The 27,297-nt window shown below is 44.5% G+C and overlaps 1 protein-coding gene across 1 annotated transcript; it reads left to right on the top strand.

The window, feature by feature from the left end:
- Positions 1–54: 54 nt before the first annotated feature.
- On the top strand, positions 55–25,452 carry ZNFX1 (zinc finger NFX1-type containing 1). The gene is made up of 13 exons (XM_065892461.1): positions 55–115; positions 4,511–6,319; positions 10,240–10,371; positions 11,829–11,977; positions 12,556–12,705; positions 14,008–14,122; positions 15,401–15,651; positions 17,334–17,473; positions 18,489–18,643; positions 19,016–19,161; positions 20,777–20,887; positions 21,232–21,327; positions 21,937–25,452. The coding sequence occupies exons 1-13, from the start codon at positions 55–57 to the stop codon at positions 24,376–24,378; spliced, it is 5,757 nt and encodes a 1,918-aa protein (XP_065748533.1). The 3' UTR covers positions 24,379–25,452.
- Positions 25,453–27,297: the final 1,845 nt, after the last annotated feature.

Below are 27,297 nucleotides of genomic sequence, written 5' to 3'. Positions count from 1 at the left end.
ACTTCCAGACAACTGAAAGTAACGTGAACGTGGAAGAAATCAGGTGACTCAGTCATGGAGGACCGAAGACCTTGTCCGGAGGCCCGGCCCAGGAATCCTCATATTAACCACAGAGGTGAGCGAGGGTTTCTACCTTCAGATGGTCCCAGACTGATGATGGTTCCACTTATGATTTTTTGACTTTGCAACATGGTCCAAAAGCAATATGCATTCAGTAGAAACCATACTTCAAATTTTGAATTTTGAACTTTTCCTGGGTAAGATACTGTCTTGTGATGTTGGGCAGCGGCAGTGAGCTGCAGCTCCCGGTCAGCCACTCTGTCCCAAGGATAAACAGCTAATACACTTACAACCATTCTGTACCCAGACAACCATCCTGTTCTTTCAGTACGTTATTCAGTAAATTACATGAGATATTCAACACTTTGTTATAAACTAAACTTTGTGTTAGATGAGTTTGCCCAACGGTAGGCTCATGTAAATGTTCTGAGCACATGTTAAGGTAGGCTTTGCTAAGCTATGATGGTTGATAGATCAGGTGTATTAAATGCTTTTTCGACTTAATGTTTTCAACCTACAGTGGGTTTATTGGGAAGTAACCCAGTTGTAAGTTGAAGAAAATCTGTAATGGGAAGGAAATTGAGTTACTTATGAATGAGCAGGCCCACCAAAATAGACTGCATCTCTCAAGTAAAGAATGGTTTATTCCTGGGAATTCCCAGATGGCCCAGTGGTTAGGACTTGATGCTTTCGCTGCCAAGGCCCAGGTTCAGTCCCTGGTTGGGGAACTAGGGTCCTGCAAGCCGCACAGCATGGCCCAAAAAAAAAAAAAAAAAGAGAATGGTTTATTCCCTAGCTACAACATGAATGACTCAGACTAGACGACCGTCCCCTTTCCTTAAGAGAGCTTCTAAATGGGTGCAGTTCACTTTAGCAAAGGTAGTGTTGAGGTGTCAGAAATGGAAATAACTGTTTTGGGTTTTTTTTTAATATTTATTTATTTGGCTGCGCCAGGTCTTAGTTGCAGCACGTGGGATCTTGTTCCCTGACTGGGATCGAACCTGGGTCCCCTGCATTGGGAGCGCAGAGTCTTAGCCACTGGACCACCAGGGAAGTCCCCGGAAGTAACTGGTTTAGAGGAGCTTTATCCAGTAGAAATATAATGCAAGCCCAAAACTTAATTTTTAATTTTCTAGTAGCATCATGAAAAACAAAAAGAAACAGGTAATATACATTTTAAAAACTTTATTAATATAATAAAATTTGGTATTTGTCTTATTTAAGCCAGTATATCCAAATAATATTTTATTATAATTGAATATATTTTACTATTATAGTACTTTTCTTGGAGTTTTTTTTCTTTCCAGTTTTATTGAAATATAATTGACATACAGCACTGTGTAAGTTTAAGGTGTACAGCATAAATGATTTGACTTACATGTATCATGAAATGATTACTGAAATAAGTTTAGTGAACATTTGTCATCTCATATAGATACAAAATTAAAGAAATAGAAAAAAATTTTTTCCTTGTGATGAGAATTCTTAGGATTTACTCTCTTAACAACTTTCCTATATAATATATAATGGTGTTAATTACATTTATCATGTTGTACCTTATATCCCTAGTACTTATCTATCTTATAACTGGAAGTGTGTACCTTTTGACTCCTTCATCCATTTTCCCCTCCCCCAACTCCTTGCCTCGGGAAACCACAAATCTGATCTCCTTTTCTATGACTTTGTTTTTGAAGTATAATTGACCTACAACATTATGTTAGTTCCTGTTACACAACATAATGATTCAGTATTTCTATGTATTTCAAAATAATCACAATAAGTCTAGTTACACAATCTGTTACCATACAAAGATATAACATAATTGTTGACTATATGCCCCACACTGTACATTTCATACCCATGATGCATTTATTTTGCAACTGTAAGTTTGTACCTCTTAATTTGCCTCATCTATTTATCTTGTCCCCCTACCTCCCTTCCCTCTGGTAACCACCTGTTTATTTTCTGTATCTGTAACTCTGTTTCTGTTTTTTTGTGTTTGTTCATTTCTTTGGTTTTTTAGATTCCACATATAAGTAAAATCATACAGTATTTGTCTTTCTCTGTCTTATTTAGCGTAATGCCCTCTAGGTCCATCCATGTTGTTGCAGATGGTAAGATTTCATTCTCTTATGGATGAGTAGTATTCCGTTTTATATATATATGTGTATGTGTATATATATAGTGTGTGTGTGTGTTTGTGTACACCCCACATCTTTATTCATTCCTCTGTTGATGGGCACTTAGGCTGCTTCTGTATCTTGGCTATTGTAAATAATGCCGCAATGAACCTAGGGGTGCACATACCTTTTCTAATTAGTGTTCATAGTACTTTAATAATCTTAATATTTGTATTGACTCCCCCAAGTATTCAAATATTATAATTTTAAGATGTTATCAATATAAAAAATTTTAATGAGGTATTTAACATGTTTTGCTGTTAAGTCTTTAAAATTCCATGTGTCATTTTACACATCTTAATTCAGACTAGTCATGTTTAAGATGCTTAATAACTACACATAGCTAGTCACCGTGTATTTGATAGTACATGTCTAGAGTCCTAGGCACCAAAGCAAAGTTAGTTCCGAAAGCATCACTCTACTGTAGTGATTATTGTTTGCTCAGAACTTTCTAAAATGAAACTAAACTGAATGGATTCTTGCCTTTCCCTAAGTTTGCAACATGTCTTCTGAGTATCAGTCATGGAACGAATGAGGAAGAACTGTAGAACTTTATTTTATGAGCTATGTGAATGTTGAAAGGATGAGAAATGATACAATTTTCCATTCTTCCAAAACACTGAGTCTTCTAATCAGATCAGATTATTTTTTTTTTTTTTTTTTTTTTGCGGTACGCGGGCCTCTCACTGTTGTGGCCTCTCCAGTTGCGGAGCACAGGCTCCGGACGCGCAGGCTCAGCGACTATGGCTCACGGGCCCAGCCGCTCCGCGGCATGTGGGATCTTCCCAGACCGGGGCACGAACCCGCGTCCCCTGCATCGGCAGGCGGACTCTCAACCACTGCGCCACCAAGGAAGCCCCAGATCAGATTATTAAAAGTAGGACTTTCTTATGATGTCTTGGGAGTTTGAAAAGTAAATATAAAAGTAACAATTATAAAAATTTAAAGTTCAGTATTACAGTATTTATATTTTACCAAACTTTCCTTTATCTTGTCACATTAAAATTTTCTCGACAACATACAAAACAAGGAAATGTACATTGGTGGAATTAGGATCTGATGGCATGAAATGGTACAATCATCTTGAATATGATGTGCATTTGAAACTTTCATAACATTTGTTATCATCCAATCATTGCATACAGTCTTCTTTTGTTTATTTGTTCTTAAAATCTCCAAGTCATTCTGCTAAGTTGGGTCAGCTTTAGAATCAGTTTTAGAGAAAAGGAAATTGAAACAAAAAGGGCTTGGGTATGTTGGCCAAGGTCACTTATGAAATGTGTGGCAGATCAAGGAAGACAAATTCAGCTTCAGCCACAGGATGATGGTAGCTTTCCTGTGTGTGCTGGGTATGTCTCCTCCTTCTCCCCACACCTCCTTGTGTGAGGCTTGGGAATAGATAAGTACTAGGTCGATGAACTCGTGCTGCAGAAAGGAGGAAAAGTTAATTTTCATTTTTCAGTTTCCTGAATCACAGTTTGAGTTTCATTTCTCAGTTTCCTGAAATAGAACTTGAGTTTTATTTTTCAGTTTCCTTCACAATCTATTATTTGGCTCAAGAACATCTTGGTAAAGGAAGCCCTACCTTCCCCTTTGCCATCTGATGCTGAGGAAGGTTCAAAAAGCATTTCCCTTTATGGTTTTATCCCATTTGACGTCTCTGTTGCCTATGACCTAATTGTTTAGAGGCAGAACGAATGGCCCTAGAGATCAGTAGGGTATTCCCAATAAAAAATTATTAGTATTTCTGTTAGTAATTAACATTAATGAGAGCTTTTTATGTGTCAGGTAGTATACTAAGCATTTTATAAACATTTAATCTTTACAGCAACCCAGATGGTGAAGCTTAGAGAAATTATGCAACTTAGCCAAGGTTATACAGTAAGGAAGTACCTAGACCAAGGTTTGAACCAGGTCTGTTTAGCTGTGAAACTCATGCTCTCACTGTTGTTCGGCACTGCCAAGAGACTGAAAGCAATGAGATGACCTTTTTGAGCCTCTGAAATAATCCCAGCTTGTGAGGATTAAATGAATAGTTATCCTCTATCATGTATTAGGCACTCAACAAATGTTTATTTTTTCTTTTGCACCCTTTGAAAAAACAATATTTTTGTAATATATACAACAACCATTGTAAACTAGTTTATATTTATCACGACTTGGTCGGAAACCTTTTTTCTCTCCAAATAAAACCTAAGCTCCTTAGTTGTTTTGGAAAATGAAAGTATGTCCATATCATTGTGCTTACCCCAAATTCCCATTGTGTTTAGGGCCTGTGGATGGAGAATTACCACCAAGAGCTAGAAATCAGGCCGATAATCCACCGGCCAGTGCTCTCAGAGGAGGAGCCAACCAGCCCGCAAGGCATCCTAGGGCCAACAACCATCCTGTTCCTCATCGGCAAAGAGAAGAGAGGTTTGGGGCAGTGGGCAGGAACCCACATCAGGGAAGGAGAAACCAGGAGGGGCATGCCAGTGATGAACCTAGAGGCCAAAGACATGGTCAGGAAAATGACACCAGGCAGAGAAATGGCAACCAGGAGGGAAGGAACCGCAGACCACCACGATCCGGTGAAAACTTTCAGCAGTGGCGGAACCCCCACCAAAAGCCTGCAGAACAGCCACAGCAGGTGAAGAAACTGGGCTACAAGTTCCTAGAAAGTCTTCTGCAGAAAGATCCCTCTGAGGTGGTCATCACACTTGCCACAAGTTTAGGACTGAAGGAGCTCTTGTCTCATTCTTTTATGAAGTCCAACTTCCTTGAGCTCATCTGCCAAGTTCTTCGGAAGGCTTGCAGTTCCAAAATGGACCGCCACAGCGTTCTCCATGTTCTGGGCATATTGAAGAATTCCACATTCCTCAGAGTCTGCTTGCCGGCTTATGTGGTAGGGATGAGCACTGAATCCATCCCCCATGTTCGAAACCAGTATCCAGAACACATTAGCAACATCATCTCCCTCCTCCAGGACCTTGTAAGTGTCTTCCCTGCCAGCTCTGTGCAGGAAACTTCCATGCTCATTTCTCTCCTGCCAGCTTCTCTTAATGCTTTGAGAGCCTCTGGTGTTGACATAGGAGAAGAGACAGAGAAGAACCTGGAAAAGGTCCAGACCATCATCAAACATCTGCAGGAAAAGAGACGAGAGGGCACTTTAAGAGTGGACACCTACACTCTCGTGCAGCCTGAGGCAGAAGACCATGTTGAGAGCTACCGGACCATGCCCATTTACCCCACTTACAATGAAGTGCACTTGGATGAGAGGCCATTCCTTCGCCCCAACATCATTTCTGGAAAATACGACAGCACTGCTATCTATCTGGATACCCACTTCCGACTCCTGCGAGAGGATTTTGTCAGACCCCTGCGGGAGGGCATTTTGGAACTTCTCCAAAGCTTTGAAGACCAAGGCCTGAGGAAGAGAAAGTTTGATGACATCCGAATCTACTTTGATACCAGGATTATCACCCCCGTGTGTTCGTCAACAGGCATTGTCTACAAGGTGCAATTTGACACAAAACCACTGAAGTTTGTTCGCTGGCAGAACTCCAAGCGATTGCTCTATGGGTCCTTGGTGTGCATGTCCAAGGACAACTTTGAGACGTTTCTTTTTGCCACCGTGTCTAATCGGGAGCAGGAAGATCTCTGCCGAGGAATTGTCCAGCTCTGCTTCAATGAGCAGAGCCAACAGCTGCTAACAGATGTCCAGCCCTCTGACTCTTTCCTCATGGTGGAGACAACTGCATACTTTGAGGCCTATAGGCACGTCCTGGAAGGACTCCAGGAAGTCCAAGAGGAAGACGTCCCCTTCCAGAGGAACATCGTGGAATGTGACTCTTATGTGAAGGAGCCAAGGTACTTGCTAATGGGGGGCAGATATGATTTCACTCCCTTAATAAAGAATCCCTCTGCCACTGGGGAATCTCTGAGGAATACTGAGGGCTTGAGACATTCCAGAGTTAATGTCTTAGACCCCAGCCAGTGGCCCTCAAAAGAAACCCTGAAGCTGGATGACTCCCAGATGGAAGCCTTGCAGTTTGCTCTCACAAGAGAACTGGCTATTATTCAAGGACCTCCTGGAACAGGTAAGAGAAAATTTTTCAGAGCACATGACATCTGCCCTATGAGATAGGCAAGGGAGGCTTGACTCTAGGTTTCTGGAATGTCTCAGTTTAAAACATTCCCCTGAAATGGGCATTGAACTTGTTGAAAAAGCAGCTTCTCATAGTGATTTTCCAGTGAGGATCCATTGGTATGCGTAGTAAGACTGCTGAGGGGTCAGACTTAGGGAGATGCATTACTTCTGCTCCGTTGCAGGCTATATTAATTTGCTTGATCTTATATAAATTTAAGTTAAATAATATCAGGTGTATAATAGCACTGGACACCAAATACTGCTGTATATGATTTGCATCTGTTAACTCATTGCAACTCTGTGAGGTAGAAACCATTCCATTTTACAGATGAAAAAAACTAAGGCAAAGAGAGGTTGAATAATATGTTGAAGCTCACACAGATGACAAGTGACAGACCTAAGACTAGAACTCAGGCAGTCTAGAAGCCGGCTCCTGGCTTCTCTCTCTCTTCTCTTGGAAATATACCTCCCTACATCTTACTCCCTGTGTGCCACTCTCTAATCCTCCTCTGAGATGATAGCTACTATTAGCAGTTTGACATGTGTCTTTTGAGATGTTTTCCAAAGTTAAAACTGATATATCTTTGTGCCTTTATGGGTATTTATATGTTTACATAGCACACTTTTCCTATTTTTTAAATAGCAAAAACAAGATTATGCTCTGTATATTGGCCTACAGTTTATATATATGTATATAACATGTACGGATATTTTTACATTCTTTACACTACAGTCACATTTAGAAATATACCTCACTCTTTTTTACCATGCCTGCATTCATGGCATGAATGCACCAAGATTTTTTTTTTTTGGTTTCATAGACAGTGCTTAATAAGTATTCATAATCTATATCTGTGTGTGTTTATCTCTGAGTACTCTGCTTATTATTTCTGTAGTTTTTTTCCTAACGTGGGAATTCACATTAATAGTTAGGGTAGGTACTGCTAAATTACCCTCCCAAAAGAATATTTAAAAAATAAAAAACAAAACAGGAAGAGGTTCTTTAAAAATGACGATAAAAGAATGGCAACTCATGATAAAAAATTAATGTAACAAAATGCAAAGTTCTTTCTGATAAGAAACACCCATATGATGGGAAAATCTGCATAATTAAAGTGATGCTTTCAGGGCTTTAGAAGAAGAAAAAGGATGTACCAGTTTGTACTGCCACCGAGAATGAATTAGTGTTCCCATTTCCTTATATACTTTCCAGCATTGTTGTATGTTATCAATGTTTGCTCATCAGCAGTTTTTGCTGATCTGAGAGGTTAGAGTTTTTGGCTCATTATTAATTTTAACTTTATGTTTTAATAAAAAATGGTTCAAATATTTTAAAAATTCCACGTCTCTCTCCTCCCACCATCCCACTCAGTTCCTTTATCTAAAGCAATGTTATAGTCTTCCTGTTTATCCTTCCCGAGATAGTCTATGAATATTCAAGCAAATGCATACTTATATTTATTTCCCCCCACTTTTTTTTGACTGACTATGCTAGAAAACACTTTGCATGTGTTTTGCTTTGCTCACTTATAAAACACATTGGTGATCCTTTCATACTGGTGCATAAGTATTATCTCAGTCCTGTTTGTGGCTGCATAATATTCCATTGTATAGATAGCTCATAATCTCTTTAACCAGTTCCCTATGGAAAGATTTACTGATACAAACAATAGGTCAGTGAATAACCTTGTTTGTGAGTCATTTCACACAGAAGCAGAGTATATCCAGGAGAGAAATCCCTAACTGAATCAAAGAATATGTGAATTAGTAATTTTAATAGATAGTGCCAAATTGTCCTCTGGAAATGTATATCACAGTGGTTAATTTGTATTTCTTTAATCAAGAGTGAGATTAAATATCCTTTCTTGTCTTTATTAGCTATCTATATAACTGTTTCTGTAGATTGCCTTTTCGTATTTGCCATATTTCTGTTGAATGGTTTCTTTTTCTTACTGATTTATAGAAGCTGTTTGTATTTTCAAAATATGCATGTTGCAACTAATTTCCCCTAATGTTATCATTTGACTTGAGATTCTTTAGCTCCAAGTATAGTAATATAATCATTTCATGCTGGGTTGATACACACACACACACACAGAGCACTAAGAAACAGCCTACCTGTGAGTTTGAGAGGGATGTGACAAAGGGGGTCATTTTTGAGGTGGAAATCCTGAAAAGTATCCATTCTAAGGGGAAGGAAGCAGTAGGAGAGGATGGGGTAAATATTGAATTATAAAGATTTTCTTTCCTCCGAAGGACTCCTTAGCCATCCAGTCCTCCAAATTAGAAACATAGGAGTTATCCTTTTCTGTTCCTCACCCCAGCCAAACCATTATCAAGTTCCAATCAAGTTTATCTCTGAAACTTCTCCCCAGTCTGCGTAATTATCTCAACTGCTGGAGCCAGACCTTGTCCTCACTCACTGGAAGATGTCAGGAACCTCCCAACCAGTCCATCTCTATTCCCCCTTGCCTGCTCTTACTCAGTTATCACTTTCCCAGGGAAGCCTCTTCTAATCTCATTGAGTAGGCCAGAATCCCAATTATTTGTTTTCTTGGTACCATGTATTTCTCATTTCCCACATTTGTGATTTTTACATGTGTTTGTGTGATTATCTTTCTCTTCTGCAAGTCTGTCAGGTCCAGGAAGATAAGAACCATGGCTGTTTTGCTCACCATTGTATTTCTTGCACCTAACCCAGTGTCTAACACCTGTTTGGCACTCAATACATATTATTTGAAGAAAAAAAAGGAAGCAAGAAATTGTTACTTATCTATACTGAAAAGTATTCAACTGTACTGAAATGTTTATTTTCTTGTATTGCTCACTCAACATTAAGTATTTTTTAGGACAGTGGCTACCTTCTCAGCTTGACACAATGTAAGAATTTAGCTGTTTGTAAACAATTAATTATTGACCATTTACTAATGAGCCCATAACTCTAACTCCGATGTTGATTTCTGTGAGTTTTTCACTCCTATCACAAAGGCAAGTCTACTGTGGTATATTAAAAGCATTTCTAGGGCTTCCCTGGTGGTGCAGTGGTTAAGAATCCACCTGCCAATGCAGGGGACACGGGTTCGAGCCCTGGTCCGGGAAGATCCCACATGCCGCGGAGCAACTAAGCCTGTGTGCCACAACTACTGAGCCTGCGCTCTAGAGCCCGCGAGCCAGAACTACTGAGCCCACATGCCACAACTACTGAAGCCCGTGTGCCTAGAGCCTGTGCTCTGCAGTAAGAGAAGCCCTACAATGAGAAGCCTGTGCACCACAACAAAGAGTAGCCCCTGCTCACCACAACTAGAGAAAGCCCGCGTTCAGCAACAAAGACCCAACACAGCCAAAAATAAATAAAATAAATAAATTTATTTTTTAAAAAAAGCATTTCTAAATAATTTGCCATGTGAGATTGGAAACAATGTATATGTCCATCAACAGAAAACTGGCTAAAAAAATGCCTTACAGCTCTGAAAAACAAAAAGAGGATTCTTTTTATGTACTGATAGAGAACTATATTAAATGAAAAAAGCAGGATGTAGAACGGTGAAAATAGTCTGCTACTGTTTGTATTTTAAAAAGGAAGGGGGAAGGCTAGAAAAAGACTGTATATTCGTTTTTGTTTGTGCATAGAATGACTACCTCTGGAAAGTTACACAAGAAACTAGTAACGCTGGTTGCTTCCAAGAGGAACTAGGTGGCTGGGGGCAGAAGAGTGAGGAGGACATAACACACCCATTTGCGCTTTAGGATTTTAAACCATCTCAATATATTACCTTAAATTTTAAAATAATAATAATAATTTGCTGTACATAATTACTCCTTTTAGAAAGTCTCTAAGTTTTTTAACTCTCCTTTTTCCTTGTTTTTTAGGCAAAACCTATGTGGGTCTAAAAATTGTTCAGGCCCTTCTAACCAACGAGGCTGTTTGGCAAATTAGCCTCCAGAAGTTCCCCATCTTGGTTGTGTGTTATACTAATCATGCTTTGGACCAGTTTCTGGAAGGTAATATCTGTAGGCAAAATTGTTCTCTGTTGGGAGTTCCCTGGTGGCCTAGAGGTTAGGATTCTGGGCTTTCACTGCTGTGGCCCGGGTTCAGTCCCTGGTCAGGGAACTGAGATCCTGCAGGCTGTGCAGTGTGGCAAAAAAAAAAGTTCTCTATTAAGACATTTGTAGTTGAACCATCAGCAAGTTCAGTAGCTTTCTGTTGCTCTTTGGATAGAGTCCACAGCCTGAAAGGCTGTGTGTGGTTTGCTCCAGCTTAATTCTGAACCTCATCTCCTACCTCTTCCCTTGTTCTCTCTAACTCCAGCAACCCTGACTGTCTACAGTTTCTTGACTTCCTCCAGCTTCTCCCTTGGCCCATGCTGTTCCCTCTGCCTAGCATGTACTTTTTCTTTCTCCCGCTGTCTCCATCTTGATGCATCCAGCCTGGATGGCTCCAGCTGATTCCTCAGGTCTCACTTCATGTGGACTTGCCCTCTTGGCCCCAGACAAGGTTAAGACTCCTTTTGTATTTTTCCTTCAAATACTTAATTAGCATATATGTACCAGTTTATTTGTATGTGTCTCTGCCTAGACTATAAGCAGTAAGTGGATTGGTCCTGTTTCTTGCTATATTCACAGATCCTGGCACATACTAGACACTCAAACAATACTAATTGCATAAATGAATGAATAAATATTTGTTTTTCCTCTGGAAAATAATGCTTAGACTATTATTTTCCACTCTTTCATATCCTCCTTTCACCTAGATTAAATCTTCCTTATTCCTAGAGTATCAGTTTAAATTAGATCCTTAAAAATTAGATCTCTACCCCACCCAAGCTAGTTAAGGTCCCCTGTTATACACTTTTAGCATGTATTTGTAGTATTAAGTTTTATTATGATAAAATGTTTTAATATGTATCTTTTCTGGTAGACTGTGAGACATGAGAACAAATGAGGAACTGAGCCTGTGTTTTGACCACTGTATCTTCAGAAACTAACACATGCCTGGCACAAATAAGCAATTAGTAAATATCTGCAGAGTGAATAATAGAGAACATTTACTAATGCTTACTTTGGGCCAGGCCCTCCCTAGGAGCTATAAGGATACGCTCTCGTTTATCCAGACTATAGCCCTATAAGGAAAGTATTACTGTCTTCAAATCACAGACAAAGAAACTGAGGCTCAACTTAAGTAACCTGCCCCAGGTTACATAGCAGTAAGTGTGCAGACAAGACTTGGGTCCCCAAGTGTCTGATTCTAAAGCCTGTGCTCTTAAGCACCACACTTTACTGCTCTTCAGGTCACATCATCTCAGGGGCCTTCTTGTTCACTGGTGGGGTAGGTTCCCTGTAAGTACCAGTTTGTACCCTAAGGGACCGGCTGCAACAACATCCCAAACATATACAGCTCTCACCTGAGAGAATCCAGCATAGCTCCTCTTAACTCTGCCATGCTCTACTTTGCTCCACAGGCATCTATAAGTGTCAAAAGACCAGCATTGTGCGGGTAGGTGGAAGGAGCAACAGTGAAATCCTGAAGCAGTTCACCCTGAGGGAGCTGAGGAACAAGCGGGAATTCCGCCGCAACCTCCCCATGCACCTCCGAAGGGCCTACATGAGTGTAAGTCCCAGCTTTGGAGATCTGAGGTAGCTCAAGGGAGAACTAACCAAGATAGCAGTGGCTTTCTGGGTAGGCAGTCCAGGGGAGATAGGGAGGCTCCACAAAGCTGTGAAGGACCCTGGTTCCTCCAGCATTCCATTCGGGTAATCCTACGGTGTGATCTTTGCCCTCATAATCCAAGATGGGGAAAGGACAGAAAAGGGCACACCACCCCTCCCAGCCCCTGCCAGGGCCTTAAAGCTACTTCCCCAAAACCACGCATAGCACTTTTACTTACAGCCTGTTGACCAGGTAAGTATCATCTTCTAGCTGGGCAGCATTGTGCCCAACCAAAACTTGGAGTTCTTATTACTAAGGAAAAAGAGAGAGGTCTCCACCACAGAATATTTGGCCTGCTCTTCTGTTGTATTATTTGTTTCCTTTTCTTACTAGTTAGTAGGAGGTTTTTAGACATTTTAGATGTTAATCCTTTGGTTAAAGACTGGCTGTTCCTGTGTTAGCTTTGTTTTCCCTTAAGGCAGAGACTGAGTTTAGGACATGATGATACTTCATCATTTCTTTCCCTCTGTTCTTGATAGATCATGACACAAATGAAAGAGTCAGAGCAAGAGCTGCATGAAGGGGCCCAGACCCTGGAGTGCACCATGCGTGGCGTACTACGGGAACAGCATCTGGAGAAGTACATCTCCCTCCAACACTGGAAAAGCCTGATGAATGGACCAATACAGGTAGGGGTCATCTTGTGGGGCACAAGCATCTCTCTTGTCCCCATATTTGGCAGCAGAAGTAGAAGTCCAAAGCATTAGCTATAATCTGCTAAGACGCTGCTGTGATGTGAAAAGTTCCTTTTCGTGAGAAAAGGCAGCTGAATATACTAGTCAGGAACAAGACTCTGGAGCCAGTCTGCTGGATGTGAATACTGATTTTGCTCTAGGCAAGTTACTTAATTTTCTTGTTCCTGTTTCCTTTTATAAAGTGGGAATAGGGACTTCCCTTGAGGTCCAGTGGTTAAGACTCCAGGCTTCCACTGCAGGGGACATGGGTTCCATTCCTGGTCGGGGAACTAAGATCCCGCAAGCTGTGAGGCGTGGCAAAAAAAAAAAAAAAAAAGTGTGGCTAATAACATTAAGTTGAACCCCGTGAAATTGCCAGTATTTTTAAATTTAACTTGCAAAAATGGCAGTTTCTTACAGATCAACTTAATTCTTATAGGATTGTTATTGAATAAACAAGTCAATATCTGTAAACCTCTTGATTTAATAAGTGTGCTCTAAGTGCTTGTTAAATTAAACAAAATCATAACGAGGCAACCTAGCACATATAGAGGGTCTGGGACTTGACAGACTGGTCACACAGACTTGTGACTTGAGCCAGTGTGATCCTCAGGTCCCTCAGCAGTCAAGCAGGAATAATAATAACGCCTGCCTTCAAAGGATATTATAAGAAGTATCTGCTATCTGTGTATTTTTTTTTTCTTTGTTGGCTGTACTGCGCGGCATACAGGGATCTTAGTTCCCCAACCAGGGATCAAACCCGTGCCCCCTGAAGTGGAAGCACAGAGTCTAAACCACTGGACCACCAGGGAAGTACCTGACACGATCTCTGTAAAGTGGTTGGCCGGGAATCCAGTGAGATGGTAGCTCTACTATCAATGGGTTGGTGATTTCCAGGGTTTCAAGCCCCAAAGCCTAAAAGGGTCAGTCAGAGTCCTATAAAGGACTGAAGCAGGCTAGATGTGAGGCGTTGGGAAGTAGCAAGGACTGAGGCAAACTGGAAAAGGGGTGGCGGCAGCCCACTTCAGCCATTTGTTGCCATTTAGGAATGCAGGCTCATTGCTCCCATAGCTCCTGATTTTTTCAAAAGAGGCAGGACATTTTTGTTTTTAAATCTATGCAAGTCATATTAAATGATCCAGTTGCTCAAACGTTGCATTTTTAAGAGAATTTTAAGGGAATTACCTCTTGATCCTTTGAGAAGACCTTTCCTCATGCTAGTCATAGAATTCTCATGACTAATAATTCTTTCCTCAGAATAGCGAATGGGTTTGCTTCCAGGGCTGGAAGCATTCCATGATGCTGGAGTGGCTGGGTCTAGGTGTTGGTTCTTTCACCCAAAGTGTTGCTCCAGCAGGACCTGAAAATACAGGTAAGAGGTGCATGTCTACCTAGAATTACATCTTAAGGTGGAATATGGTAAAGACTAGAAGAGCAGGGCTTAAAAGTAAAGCGCTATAATCAATCAGAAAAAGACAAACAATAGCTTAATAGGAAAACAGATAAAAGACTTTTAATAAGCACATCACAAAATAAATCCTCATGGTCAATAAACATGAAAAGTGCTCATTAGAAATGAGAGGAATTAAAACTACAATGATATACTATTACACACGTACTAGATTGGCAAAAATTAAAATGTTTGATATAATCCCACATTGAAAGAATGTGGAGCAGTGGGAACTCTGATATGAGGCTAATGGCGATATTAATTGGCAAAACCACTTTATGATAATAGAAAGGCAGAAGGAACTCAAATATCCATCCACATTTGTACACCAGATGGATAAATTACAATCTATTCAGATAATGGATACAACTGTGAAAAGGATTGAATTACAGCATATACAGCAATATGTATGACTCAAAAACATGCTTGGGCTTCCCTGGAGGCGCAGTGGTTGAGAGTCCGCCTGCCGATGCAGGGGACATGGGTTCGTGCCCCGGTCCGGCAAGATCCCACATGCTGCGGAGCGGCTGGGCCCGTGAGCCATGGCTGCTGAGCCTGTGAGTCTGGAGCCTGTGCTCCGCAACGGGAGAGGCCACAACAGTGAGAGGCCTGCATACCGCAAAAAAAAAAAAAAAAAAAACCATGCTGAATGAAAAAAGCAAGTTATAGGAAAATATTCATATATACAGTATGATTTCATTTATATAGAGCTCAGAAAAGTCAAAACTAGATGATGGTTGTTGTTTGAAGATATATATATATTATATATGTGGTAAAGTTAAAAGGGAGGAATGACTAATATAGAATTCAGGTTAGTAGAGCCCACAAGGGTCTTCAAAGAAATTGGTAACTTTCTGCTTCTTAAGTTGGGTGGAAGGTACTTGGATGTTCATTTTATATACTTTTATAATCCTTTAAGTTGCACATTTACGTTGTATACTTTTCCTTTGTATATGTATTTGACATAAGTAAAACCTTCCTTAAAAAGGCATACATTCATGTGATTTTTTAAATGTAACAAAAATGTATGCAAGGAAACCTAAGTCTCTCTCCCCTCTCATTCCTCCCATCTCCCTACCCAGAGGTAACCACTTAAACCCCTTAAGAATGTCTTCATGCATCTAAGCTCTTATAGGTACCCTTTTTCATCCTTTGGCTTCAAGAGTCTCCATCCCTGTCCTGACTGCTTTCCTCTCTTAGCCAAGGCAGAAGGGGAGGAGGAGGAGGAAGAAGGGGAAGAGGAGGGTTCGCTGATTGAGATCGCAGAGGAGGCTGAACTGATTCAAGCAGACCGGATGATTGAGGAGGAAGAGGTGGTGAGGCCCCGGCGACGGAAGAAGGAAGAGAATGGGGCAGTACAGGAGTTGGCTAAAGTGCTTCTGGCCATGAGGCTAGACAACTATGGCCCCGGGACAGCAGCCGGGCAGGAGCAGGCTGCAGGAGAGTGGGAGGTAAGCTCACTTCCTCGTAGCCCCTGCAAGTCCTAACAGAGTAGGAAATGGGAGTTCAGTTATTATTGCCAGGTGGGTGTGGGTAACACTCCTAACGGGCCTGAGAGCATCTGTTCTGACCAGAACCACAGCCCCTGATTTTCACTCACTTCTGTTGCACCGTATTCACTTCATCCTCATAATTAGCTTAATTTACCCTTTTACAACCTAACCCTAGTAAAGATAGGGCTACGGCTCCCCTGGAGGCGCAGTGGCTGAGAGTCCGCCTGCCGACGCAGGGGACGCGGGTTCGTGCCCCGGTCCGGGAAGATCCCACATGCCGCGGAGCGGCTGGGCCCATGAGCCATGGCCGCTGAGCCTGCACGTCCGGAGCCTGTGCTCCGCAACGGGAGAGGCCACAGCAGTGAGAGGCCCGCGTACTGCAGAAAGAAAAAAAAAAGATAGGTCCAGTTTCCAAGAGTATAAAAATTATGGCCTTTTAGAGGGGCCCTGGCAAGAAATGCTAACTTAGAAAGACAGGAAGTAGGTAGCCAAGTGCTTCTCTTGAACTTTTAGAGAAGCGCAGCACATACGAGTCAGATCAAACACTTATGGTCTCAGTGCTTGGTGCTTTCATGGATATTCTGTTTTCAACTACAAACAAATCTGTGCATTAAGATTTTAGAGGATTCAAGTAAAACAGAATGAAGTAAGCTATGTAGACTGGATGGAATATTTATCCTTCAATCACTCTGAAATTTGATATTTCTCTTAGAGCCAGAATAGTATAAATGCCCAGACTTTCTGTCTGCTCCTTCCTTTGGTAGAACCCAGTGGTCCTCAGAATTTACAGTGTCTTACTCTGACAATAGAACACTGAACCCCACTGATGATTTAAGGGATTTTAAGGGCAGCTTTGAATGCAGCTTTCTCCAGTCTGCTGGCTTTGAATCTGATCTCCTAGTTCAGTTCAACATCTCTATGTGAGGGACAGAACCACGAGCCCAGTACTTGGAAGCATGGATTGGGCGTCTCTGCCATCTGGCCTCTGGAGGAGTTGAATTGTTTGGTTTTGAAGCGGAGGGGGGTCCATAGTACTGTGACATCTATCTGGCATGCCAGTCCTTCTAAAGGCTCATGCAGAACCGGGGGAAGGACTTTCTCCAAAATGGTGCCTTTTACCCACTTGTTAAAGGTACTATCTTGATATAACGGCATTAAGACCATCTTAGCAGGACCTGTATGGCATTTAACGAGAGAGACACACCTCCACTACTGTCATGACATATGTTTTAGGAATGAGAAGCAGACTGTGGTCAAAGATGTTCAGTAATAACTAGTGCCAGCACTCTTCTAAAGTGCTTTCCATGTATTTACTCCTTCAGTCAATCCAGCAACTCTGTGAAGAGGTACTGTTGTTATTCCCATTTTATAGAAGGGGATGCTGAGGCACATAGAGGTTCAGGTTCAGTAACTTACTCTAGGTCCCGCAACATATAAGAGGTAGATGGGACTTTGAACCCAGACAAACTGGCTCCAGAGCCCTCATTTAGCAACGAAATATCTGTTGGGAGAGTGTGAGACACTTAGAGAAGTTCATCAGAGATGACAGCTCCTTTTTTAAATGTGCTCTAGCCCCCGCCTCGGGCTTAGAACCAGGCCCACCTCTACTCAGTGACTCTGACTGGTATTGATATCCACAGAACCAGCGCAACCAGAAAAAGAAAATGAAGAAGAAGGTGAAGGTTGAACTTCGCAAGCTGAACACCATGACTGAGGCCGAGGCCAATGAAATCCAGGATGTTTGGCAGCTGGACCTGAATTCTCGCTGGCAGCTTTATAGGTACTGTGCCCACCCCACCCCCACCTACCCCCAGCCCCAGCCAGCCCATGTAATTTCCCCAGGGGGTTCCTTTCCTGTTCCTAGAATATAAGCCCTTCAGATCTTCAATATTAGTGTTAACCGACGATTGATTGAACACCCCACTGAGCTGAGTGCTAGATGCAGCCATGGGATAGAATAGACACGCTTGGTTCTACCCTCACAGGGTTTAGAGGCTATCCAGGAAGACAAATCAGTTAGTTCCACAAATAAAAAGTTACAAATAGGCATCAACACCAAGGAAGAAAAGAGCAAGGAGTGCTAAGAATATTAACATGGGAGCTGATCTGATCTGAGATATCCAGGGAAGTGGCATTGGTGGCAGGATCTGGAAGATGAGTGGGCATTAATAAGGCCAGTTGGGAAGGGGGAGCAGATGAGCTTGCAGGGACCACATGGGTGTAAAGGCCTCGAGGGGGGAGGGAGCATGTTTGAGAAATTGAAAGAAGGCAGCCAGCATGGCTGTGTCTCAGACAAATAGAAAGTGAGGTCAGAGAGGTGGGCAGGGGCCAGACTGTGCAGGGCCTCTTAGGGCTGAAGAGAACCACTGGAAGGTTTTACAGCAGAGTGGTGACATGATCTGTTTTACTTGTGGAGAGTTACAAGTAATTCTCCACAATTACAAGTAATTGTGAGGGGAGGAGTGGGGACTCGGGCAGGAATGGAGTAGGGACAGTTTGTGAGAAATTCTTCCTGAAGCTTTTAAAGTCCCTTGCTCTTGTCCAGTAGTTAACCTCTGTTCTTTATCCCCCTCCTTCCTTAGCTCCTGACCACTTATATACATCTCCCTGCACATCATTTTGTTGGCCATTTTGGACTCTCAGGTGCCTGCACATCTGGGTCTCTCCTTTCTCTGTGGCTTGTAACTTCCTCTAGGGTGTAGGTTCCACTTCATGCACAGGGCACACTGAAGGGGCTTCCTCCACCTTCTCAAAAAGTACATGGCTTCCTCTCCCTGGTTCTTCACATTCTCCAGGCTGTGGCTACAGATGTACCAGGCTGACACCCGCCGAAAGATCCTCAGCTATGAACGTCAGTACCGCACATCAGCAGAGAGAATGGCTGAGCTGAGACTCCAGGAAGACCTGCACATCCTGAAAGATGCCCAAGTTGTAGGAATGACAACAACAGGTAAGAAAGCATAGAGTTCACTACTGTTGCCAGTGCCTATCAGATTATCTAGGACAGGTAAAGAGAAACTTCTTTAGTAGGTTAGAGGAAAATACCATGAAAAGCTATTGAAAGCAAGCTGTGTTTAGGGTTCTCTTGGTGAAATTCACCCACTTGCTTCTACTGCATTTAGAACCTCAACAGTGACAACATGGGGATGATGCTCTGGAGACCACCCAGCAGCACTCATTCTCATCCAGTGGTCACCGTGGCCCTGGGTGAATGTGAGGACTCAGTTGTAACAGACCCAGGCTCAGGGGTCACCAATCCAGAAACCCAGTGGCACAGCGAGTCCAGTATATCTGCTCAGAGAACTCTCTTTGTTCTCTTGAGGTGCTGCCAAATATCGCCAGATCCTGCAGAAGGTGGAGCCTCGGATCGTCATCCTGGAAGAGGCTGCTGAAGTCCTTGAGGCCCACACCATTGCCACCCTGAGCAAAGCTTGCCAGCACCTCATTCTGATTGGGGACCACCAGCAGGTAGGCCAGGGGCCCCTGGAAGATGGGCTGGCTCTCTGCAGGAGTGGAATCAGGAATCAGACAGGAAGACCCTGGTCTCTGCTTCACCAGTCCTCAAGCTTATTAGTGGCTGTCTGTGACACCTCTTTTCCTCACCTCCCATGTTCAATCTAAGAGCAGGTGCTCTTAGATTTGGGGCATGTTTTAGAGGTAGCATCATCCATTTCATGTTCCCTTTGCTACTTTTTTTTTTTTTTTTTTTGGCGGTACGTGGGCCTCTCACTGTTGTGGCCTCTCCCTTTGCAGAGCACAGGCTCCAGACACACAGGCTCAGCGGCCATGGCTCATGGGCCCAGCCGCTCCGTGGCGTGTGGGATCTTCCCAGACCGGGGCATGAACCCGTGTCGCCTGCATCGGCAGGCGGACTCTCAGCCACTGCGCCACCAGGGAAGCCCCCCCCCTTTACTACTTTTTAATCTACCGTGGCCTTTTTTTTTTTGCGCTGCGCAGGCCTCTCACTGCTGTGGCCTCTCCCGCTGCGGAGCACAGGCTCCAGATGCGCAGGCTCAGCGGCCATGGCTCGCGGGCCTAGCCGCTCCGCGGCATGTGGGATCTTCCGCGACTGGGGCACGAACCCGTGTCCCCTGCATCGGCAGGTGGACTCTCAACCACTGTGCCACCAGGGAGGCCCTACCGTGGCCTTTTAAGTGGACTGTTACAACAGCATGTTCCCCATCCCCCTGCTTCCATTTTTGCCACCCTCTAATCCATTCTTCATAAAGGAGCCAAAGTGAATCTTTTCAAAAAAGTAAATCAGGTCATGTTACTCCCCAGCTTAAAACCTTCCAGTGGTTTCCCATTGCACTTAAAATAAAAATCAAGCTTCTGGGGCTTCCCTGGTGGCGCAATGGTTAAGAATCCGCCTGCCAATGCAGGGGACACAGGTTCGAGCCCTAGGTCCGGGATCTCACATGCCGTGGAGCAACTAAGCCCATGCGGCAGTACTGCTGAGCCTGTGCTCTAGAGCCCGTGAGCCACAACTACTGAGCCTGCGTCCTGCAACTACTGAAGCCCACCTGCCTAGAGCCCATGCTCCGCAACAAGAGAAGCAACCACAATGAGAAGCCCACGCACCGCAATGAAGAGTAGCCCCGCTCGCCGTAACTAGAGAAAGTCCATGCACAGCAACGAAGACCCAACGCAGCCAAAAATAAATAAGTCAAGCTTCTTAAAGTGGCCTACAAAGGCCAGTATTCTCAGGGTTCAGCCTGCTTCTCTGACCTCACCTCATACCACCATCTATCTCATTTGCTCACTGTGTTCCCACCCTCTTCTTTCTGCTCTCTGTTATGGCTTGCTCTTTGAATGACTGGTGACTTCCTCCATGCTGGTGTCAACTCAGATGTCACTGTGCAGAGAGGCCTATGTAAAGAACCTCCACCCCTGGGCATTCTGTCCCATCACCCTTATTTCTTGGCTTCATGGCCTTTGTCACTCTTTGTCTTTAGCCTGTTAACAACTAAAGCAGTGCCTGGAACACAGAAGCCACTTGAAAAACATTTGATAGGTGGGTAGATGGATGGACGGTTAAAATACATTTTCAGTGGAGAATCCTCAGACGTGTCTCTCTTCTCAGCTGCGCCCCAGTGCCAATGTGTATGATCTGGCCAAGAATTTCAACCTTGAGGTGTCCCTCTTTGAACGGCTGGTGAAAGTAAACATTCCCTTTGTCCGTCTGAACTACCAGGTGAGAAGCTAGACCTTTGTTACTACCAAATGTCCAAGAGAAGGCTCCTGGGAGCCTGCCAAATGCCAACAAGAAAGCTTCGCATTTTTATTTCATTAAAATACTGCTAGTTTAGTAATGAAATGACTCTGTCAGATTTATTTTTTTGTTGTTTTAAAATACCACAAGTTCAGCCTGTGTTGAGTTTGTGTCAGATGAAGGAGCTGTTTACATTCTGCTCTTTTTTCCTTATTATTCTTTTCAAATGTTACCGCCCCAGATTTTCCACTGGCAACTTAGTCTTTAGAAAACTGTCCATTTTACTCTCTGCCCATGTTTTTAATGACATACATGTCTTGTTTCAGCACCGCATGTGCCCTGAAATTGCCCGGCTTTTGACACCCCACGTTTACCAGGATCTGGAAAACCATCCCTCTGTTCTCAAATACGAGAAGATTAAGGTGAATCTGCCCTACCTGATCTTTCTCTGATGCTGTCAGCAACCTAGGAGGTCATATTTTCCTCAGGACAAAAAAGGGCTTTCAGAAGGGAAAACAGCCAGCTTTTTAAAAAGCTGCCTATTGGGAATTCTCTGGTGGTCCAGTGGTTAGGACTTGGTGCTTTCACTGCCGGGGCCTGGATTTGATCCCTGGTTGGGAACTAAGATCCCCCAAGCCATGTGATGTGGCCAAAAACAAAAATCAAAACAGTAAAAAGCTAGTTATTAAGAAGAGGAATAGAATATAAGTTGAGAATACAGACCTGGGTTTTTGAATCCCAGCTCTGCCATTTAGTAGCTGTGTAACCTTTAGCAAATTATATACCAATTCTGAGGATCAGGGTCCTCTTTTGTACATGAGAATAATGGTTGCTGCCTCGTAATATTATTGTATTGAAGGAGATAAGGTATATAAAGCATTCAGCACAGTGGAAGGCTCCTAAATTAAAGATTATGGTACAGAGTATGTAGAAGCCTTCTAAGGTCCTTCCCTGGAACAGGGTCAGTGGCTAACGCACATGAAGATAGAAAAAACTACCATGAATGTACCTTCTCTTCTTTTTCTTTCCAGGGGGTCTCTTCCAACCTTTTCTTTGTAGAACACAACTTTCCTGAACAGGAAATCCAAGAAGGCAAAAGCCACCAGAACCAGCATGAGGCTCGCTTTGTGGTGGAGCTGTGCAAGTACTTCCTGTGTCAGGAATACCTGCCCTCCCAGATCACCATCCTCACCACCTATACCGGGCAGCTCTTCTGCCTGCGCAAACTCATGCCTGCCAAGACATTTGCTGGTGTCAAGGTCCATGTGGTGGACAAATACCAAGGGGAGGAGAATGACATCGTCCTCCTCTCACTAGTGCGCAGCAACCAGGAAGGCAAGGTGGGTTTTCTCCAGATATCCAACCGCATCTGCGTGGCCTTGTCCCGTGCCAAGAAGGGAATGTATTGCATTGGAAACATGCAGATGCTGGCCAAGGTGCCCTTGTGGAGCAAGATCATCCATACCCTTCGAGAGAACAATCAAATAGGCTCTGCCCTCCGGCTGTGCTGCCAGAACCACCCTGTTACCCACACTTTAGTATCCAAAGCTTCTGACTTCCAAAACGTGCCCGAAGGAGGCTGCAGCCTACCCTGTGAGTTCCGGCTGGGCTGTGGGCACGTCTGCACCCGTGCCTGCCACCCCTATGACTCCTTGCACAAGGAGTTCCAGTGCATGAAGCCATGCCAGAAGGTGATCTGCCAAGACGGGCACCGGTGCCCCCTTGTTTGCTTCCAGGAGTGTGAGCCTTGTCAGGTGAAGGTGCCCAAAGTCATTCTCCGGTGCGGCCATGAACAAATGGTCCCTTGTTCCATGCCTGAGTCAGATTTCTGCTGCCAAGAGCCTTGCCCCAAGGTCCTGAAATGTGGGCACAGGTGCAGCCACCCATGTGGTGAAGACTGTGTGCAGTTGTGTTCAGAAAAGGTCACCGTGAAACTCAAGTGTGGGCACAGCCAAAAGGTGAAGTGTGGCCATGTGGAGGACCTCAGGTATGACCTGCCAGTCAAATGCACCACCAAGTGTGGCACCATCTTGGACTGTGGGCATCCATGTCCCGGCTCCTGCCACAGCTGCTTCAAAGGGCGCTTCCACGAGCGCTGTCAACAGCCCTGCAATCGCCTGCTCATCTGTTCACACAAGTGCCAGGAGCCGTGCATTGGTGAGTGCCCGCCCTGCCAGCGGACCTGTCAGAACCGCTGCGTCCACAGCCAGTGCAAGAAAAAGTGTGGGGAACTGTGCAGTCCCTGTGTGGAACCCTGTGACTGGCGCTGCCAGCACTACCAGTGCACCAAACTCTGCTCTGAGCCCTGTGACAGACCCCCCTGCTACGTGCCTTGTACTAAGCTGCTGGCTTGCGGCCACCCCTGCATTGGTTTGTGTGGGGAACCATGCCCCAAGAAGTGCCGTGTCTGCCACCAGGAAGAAGTCACCCAAATCTTCTTTGGCTTTGAGGATGAGCCAGATGCCCGCTTTGTACAGCTGGAAGACTGTAGCCACATCTTTGAGGTGCAAGCCCTGGACCGCTACATGAACGAGCAGAAGGATGACGAAGTTGCCATCAAGTTGAAGGTCTGCCCTGTCTGCCAGGTGCCCATCCGCAAAAATCTGAGGTATGGAACTAGCATCAAACAGCGGCTGGAAGAGATTGAAGTTGTCAAGGAAAAGATCTTGGGCTCAGCAGGGGAAATTGCAGTCAGCCAGGAACGACTTAAGGCCCTACTGGAGAGGAAGAATCTCCTCTACCAGCTGCTCCCTGAAGACTTCCTGATGTTGAAAGAGAAGCTGGCCCAGAAAAATCTGTCAGTGAAGGACCTGGGCCTTGTTGAGAATTATATCAGCTTCTATGACCACCTGGCTGGCCTATATGATTCCCTGAAAAAAGTTCATGTCTTAGAACAGAAGCAGGTGAGGACTCGGTTAGACCAGGTCCATGAGTGGCTGGCCAAGAAGCGTTTGAGCTTCACCAGCCAGGAATTGGATGACCTCCAAAGTGAAATCCAGAGGCTCACATACTTGGTGAACCTGCTGACCCGCTGCAGGATAGCAGAGGGGAAGGTGAGAGGCAGCGTAGCAGAAGAGGTCTCCAGAGTCCGGAAGATCCTCGAGGGGACGTGTAAGTTCACCCGGGAGGATGAACAGCTTGTGCAGAGAAAGATGGAGGCTCTGAAAGCCACCCTTCCCTGCTCTGGCCTGGGCATCTCAGAGGAAGAACGAGCGCAGATCGTCAAAGCCATAGGTTACCCTCGTGGCCACTGGTTCAAGTGCCCCAATGGCCACATCTATGTGATTAGTGATTGTGGGGGAGCCATGCAGAGGGGCACGTGTCCTGACTGTAAGGAGGTGATTGGGGGCGTGAACCATACTCTGGAAAGAAGCAATCAGCTTGCTTCCGAGATGGATGGGGCCCAGCACCCTGCCTGGTCTGACACGGCCAACAACCTGATGAACTTTGAGGAGTTCCAGAGGATGATGTAGGAAGATGACATACCGCTGCCTTTTGCCCCGGCCACCATATGGCTGGGGCCAGCTCCCCCACGAAAGAACCGAAGTTTGTTTTTTATTACTGTCCTTTTAGTCTTAGCACCTATCTAAGGATCCACTTTCAGGGCTTGCCCACATTTGTTTCTAGATTTACTCCTGCTCTAGAGTAAGCACTTTACTTCCAGAACTGAGAGCGAAGTTAACAGGTCTCTTCTCTCTTCTGCAAGTTAGTGGACAGACTGCCTGAAGCACGTTTGGGGCTTCCACCTAGGCTACCTAGTAGTGTCTCTGGATCCTGACTCATGTCACATGCTTTTTCTGCAGTGCTCCAGAGGCAGGTAGGAGCTCAGTGAAGCAGACTCATTCTAAATTGCCAGGACCTAACGTGCACGCTCATTTCCAGTCTACTGAAGAGGCCCAGAGGAGCTGTTCATGAGCTGCTTATCCTTTCCAGGAGCACAAGAATCCCTCCTCGCCTCCTCCTCGGGCACCCTCATTCTAGGCGACGGAGGCGCGGGATAAGACAGACTTCACTGACTAACCCTGACGTTACATATTCACTGAGAGTGGGGGAAAGTGTGATAGACCACAGCCGGGGGCTTATGCAGCAGGCCCAGGCCAACTAAGGAGTGATCCCTGTACCCTTCCTGGGACTTGCACTTTGGGATGGTTGAGGTTTTTTTCCCTGCAATAGGAGAGGCTCAGTAGCTGTGCTGGTTCCCCAGGGCCTTGAAAGGACTAAACTCTCATTTATAGTACCAGCAGCGCCTATCCAAAGTGTGACCCTTTTGTCCCAACACCCTCTATTGCAGCTTTTGCCTGGGCAGGGTTAGCATGCCAGCAGCTTCTGTAGGTCCCAGGTCCATACCAGAAGCCAGCCCCCAGGCCTGCTGCCTGCATACATATTCCCTCAGTCCAGTGGTCCCTAGAACTGACACTTAGGCATCTCAGGTCTTTCTAATGTTGGCGAGAAAACGTCCCTTTGCTATGTATACATTTCCTTTTTTGTCTTTACTATGCACTTTAGCCTATAAAGCCAATTAATAAAAACAATGATTGAGAAAATCAGTGGTCTGTGTTTGTCCTTAACTGTTAAAAGCAGCTCAAGCAGCTTGAGACAGGATGGGAATGGAGGCAGTGCCTACGACGAGGTCATGTCTGTGGTATGTGTCTGTGTCTTTGGCTGGTAAGTCATTTTTACTCTTGGTGAAAAGAAAACTCCAAAGGTATGCTTGAAGTTTCCTTCCCCAGAGTCACTCCTATTAACAGCTTTATGAGTCCTCCCAGAGAAAATCGATCAATCTGTGCACATGCAATATCTAACCCTTAAAAAAGTACGTAGTTCTGCACTTGGCCTAACGATCTCGCTTGGGGATCTTTTTGTAAGCACGTAAAAACGGTGAGTCTGGGCTTCCCTGGTGGCGCAGTGGTTGAGAGTCCGCCTGCTGATGCAGGGGACGCGGGTTCGTGCCCCGGTCCGGGAAGATCCCACATGCCGCTGAGTGGCTGGGCCCGTGAGCCATGGCCGCTGAGCCTGCGCGACCGGAGCCTGTGCTCCGCAACGGGAGAGGCCACAACAGTGAGAGGCCCGCGTACCGCAAAAAAAAAAAACGGTGAGTCTGGGACTGCCCTGGCAGTCCAGTGGTTAAGACTCTGTGCTTCCACTCCATGGGGCACGGGTTCAATCCCTGGTCTCCATCTTGTGTGTGTGCCATTATTTACTGAACTGGAACCCTCTGTTGGCAACTTTTAGGTACAGCCTAAATGAATAGCGTTAAACATACTCTAATCTTGAGGGTATATGCTACTGGATAATAATTTTTGAGCTGAAAGAAAAAGGTCTGTGTACTGCTTGAAATTATGACATAAACTACAATCACAATTTTTCCAAGGAGTGTCCTCTGGCTTTCAATCTAATTGTCAAAGGGACCTGTGATTCAGAAAAGGATGAGAACCACCGTTCTACAGGGTACAACCTTTTTTTGCAACAAAGAGCTAATTTATCTGGTACCCTTTCTGGGGTTTTTTGGCCGTGCCGCATGGCATACGGGATCTTAGTCCTCCTACTGGGGATCAAACCTGTGCCCTGTGCAGTGGAAGCGCAGAGTCTTAGCCACTGGACCACCAGGTAAGCCCCTATGTGGTACCCTTTATGTCCCCTTTGAGCTTCCGTCTCTCCAGTAGCACTTCCACACCATAGTAAAGGGTCAGGGTATAGGTTGAGATATACCACGATTTCAAAAACTTGAATTCCCAACTGTGCAATTTTGGAAAGTTACTCCATCTTTCTAAGCCTCTGTTTCTTTATCTGCAAAATGGGCATAACAGTACCTGCCTCATAGGGCTGTAGTGAACTGAATGAAACAGTGCTCAGTACACAGAAATGTCTGGTGCACGGCTGGTGCTCAATAAATGACAGCTTTTTGTTTTAGGACATTAACAGAACTTCTAGCACGAATATCCTTATTCCACACCCAGCTCCTCTACAAGCATAGAGATGCATACCAAGTATATATGGCAGTGCCAAGCTAGCAGACGACGTAGACTGTGCTATGGAAGGAAGAGACAGAAGGATAAGATATACAATTAGACTGGTCTCTTCAGCCTCCCAAAAATACTTCTTCCATTTGGTATTTTCTTTTTTTAATTAGTTTATTTTTGGCTGCGTTGGGTCTTCATTGCCGCACACGGGCTTTCTCTAGTTGCGGCGAGTGGGGGCTACTCTTTGTTGTTGCATGCGGCTTCTCATTGTGGTGGCTTCTCGTTGTGGAGCACGGGCTCTAGATGTGCGGGCTTCAGCAGTTGTGGCTTGCAGGCTCAGTAGTTGTGGCTTGCGGGTTCTAGAGCATAGGCTCAGTAGTTGTGGCGCACAGGCTTAATTGCTCCACGGCATGTGGGATCTTCCTGGACCAG

The sequence above is a fragment of the Phocoena phocoena genome, chromosome 15, assembly GCF_963924675.1.
Source record: "Phocoena phocoena chromosome 15, mPhoPho1.1, whole genome shotgun sequence".
NCBI lineage: Eukaryota > Metazoa > Chordata > Mammalia > Artiodactyla > Phocoenidae > Phocoena > Phocoena phocoena.
This window is presented reverse-complemented; position numbering and strand designations above follow the sequence as displayed.

Bases quoted from the DNA above. Each gene is read 5' to 3' on its own strand.
- ZNFX1 (XM_065892461.1), top strand. From the start codon at position 55: ATGGAGGACCGAAGACCTTGTCCGGAGGCCCGGCCCAGGAATCCTCAT. The intron at 116-4,510 runs GTGAGCGAGGGT...CATTGTGTTTAG, and splicing joins TCCTCATATTAACCACAGAG to GGCCTGTGGATGGAGAATTA. The intron at 17,474-18,488 runs GTACTGTGCCCA...CACATTCTCCAG, and splicing joins TCTCGCTGGCAGCTTTATAG to GCTGTGGCTACAGATGTACC.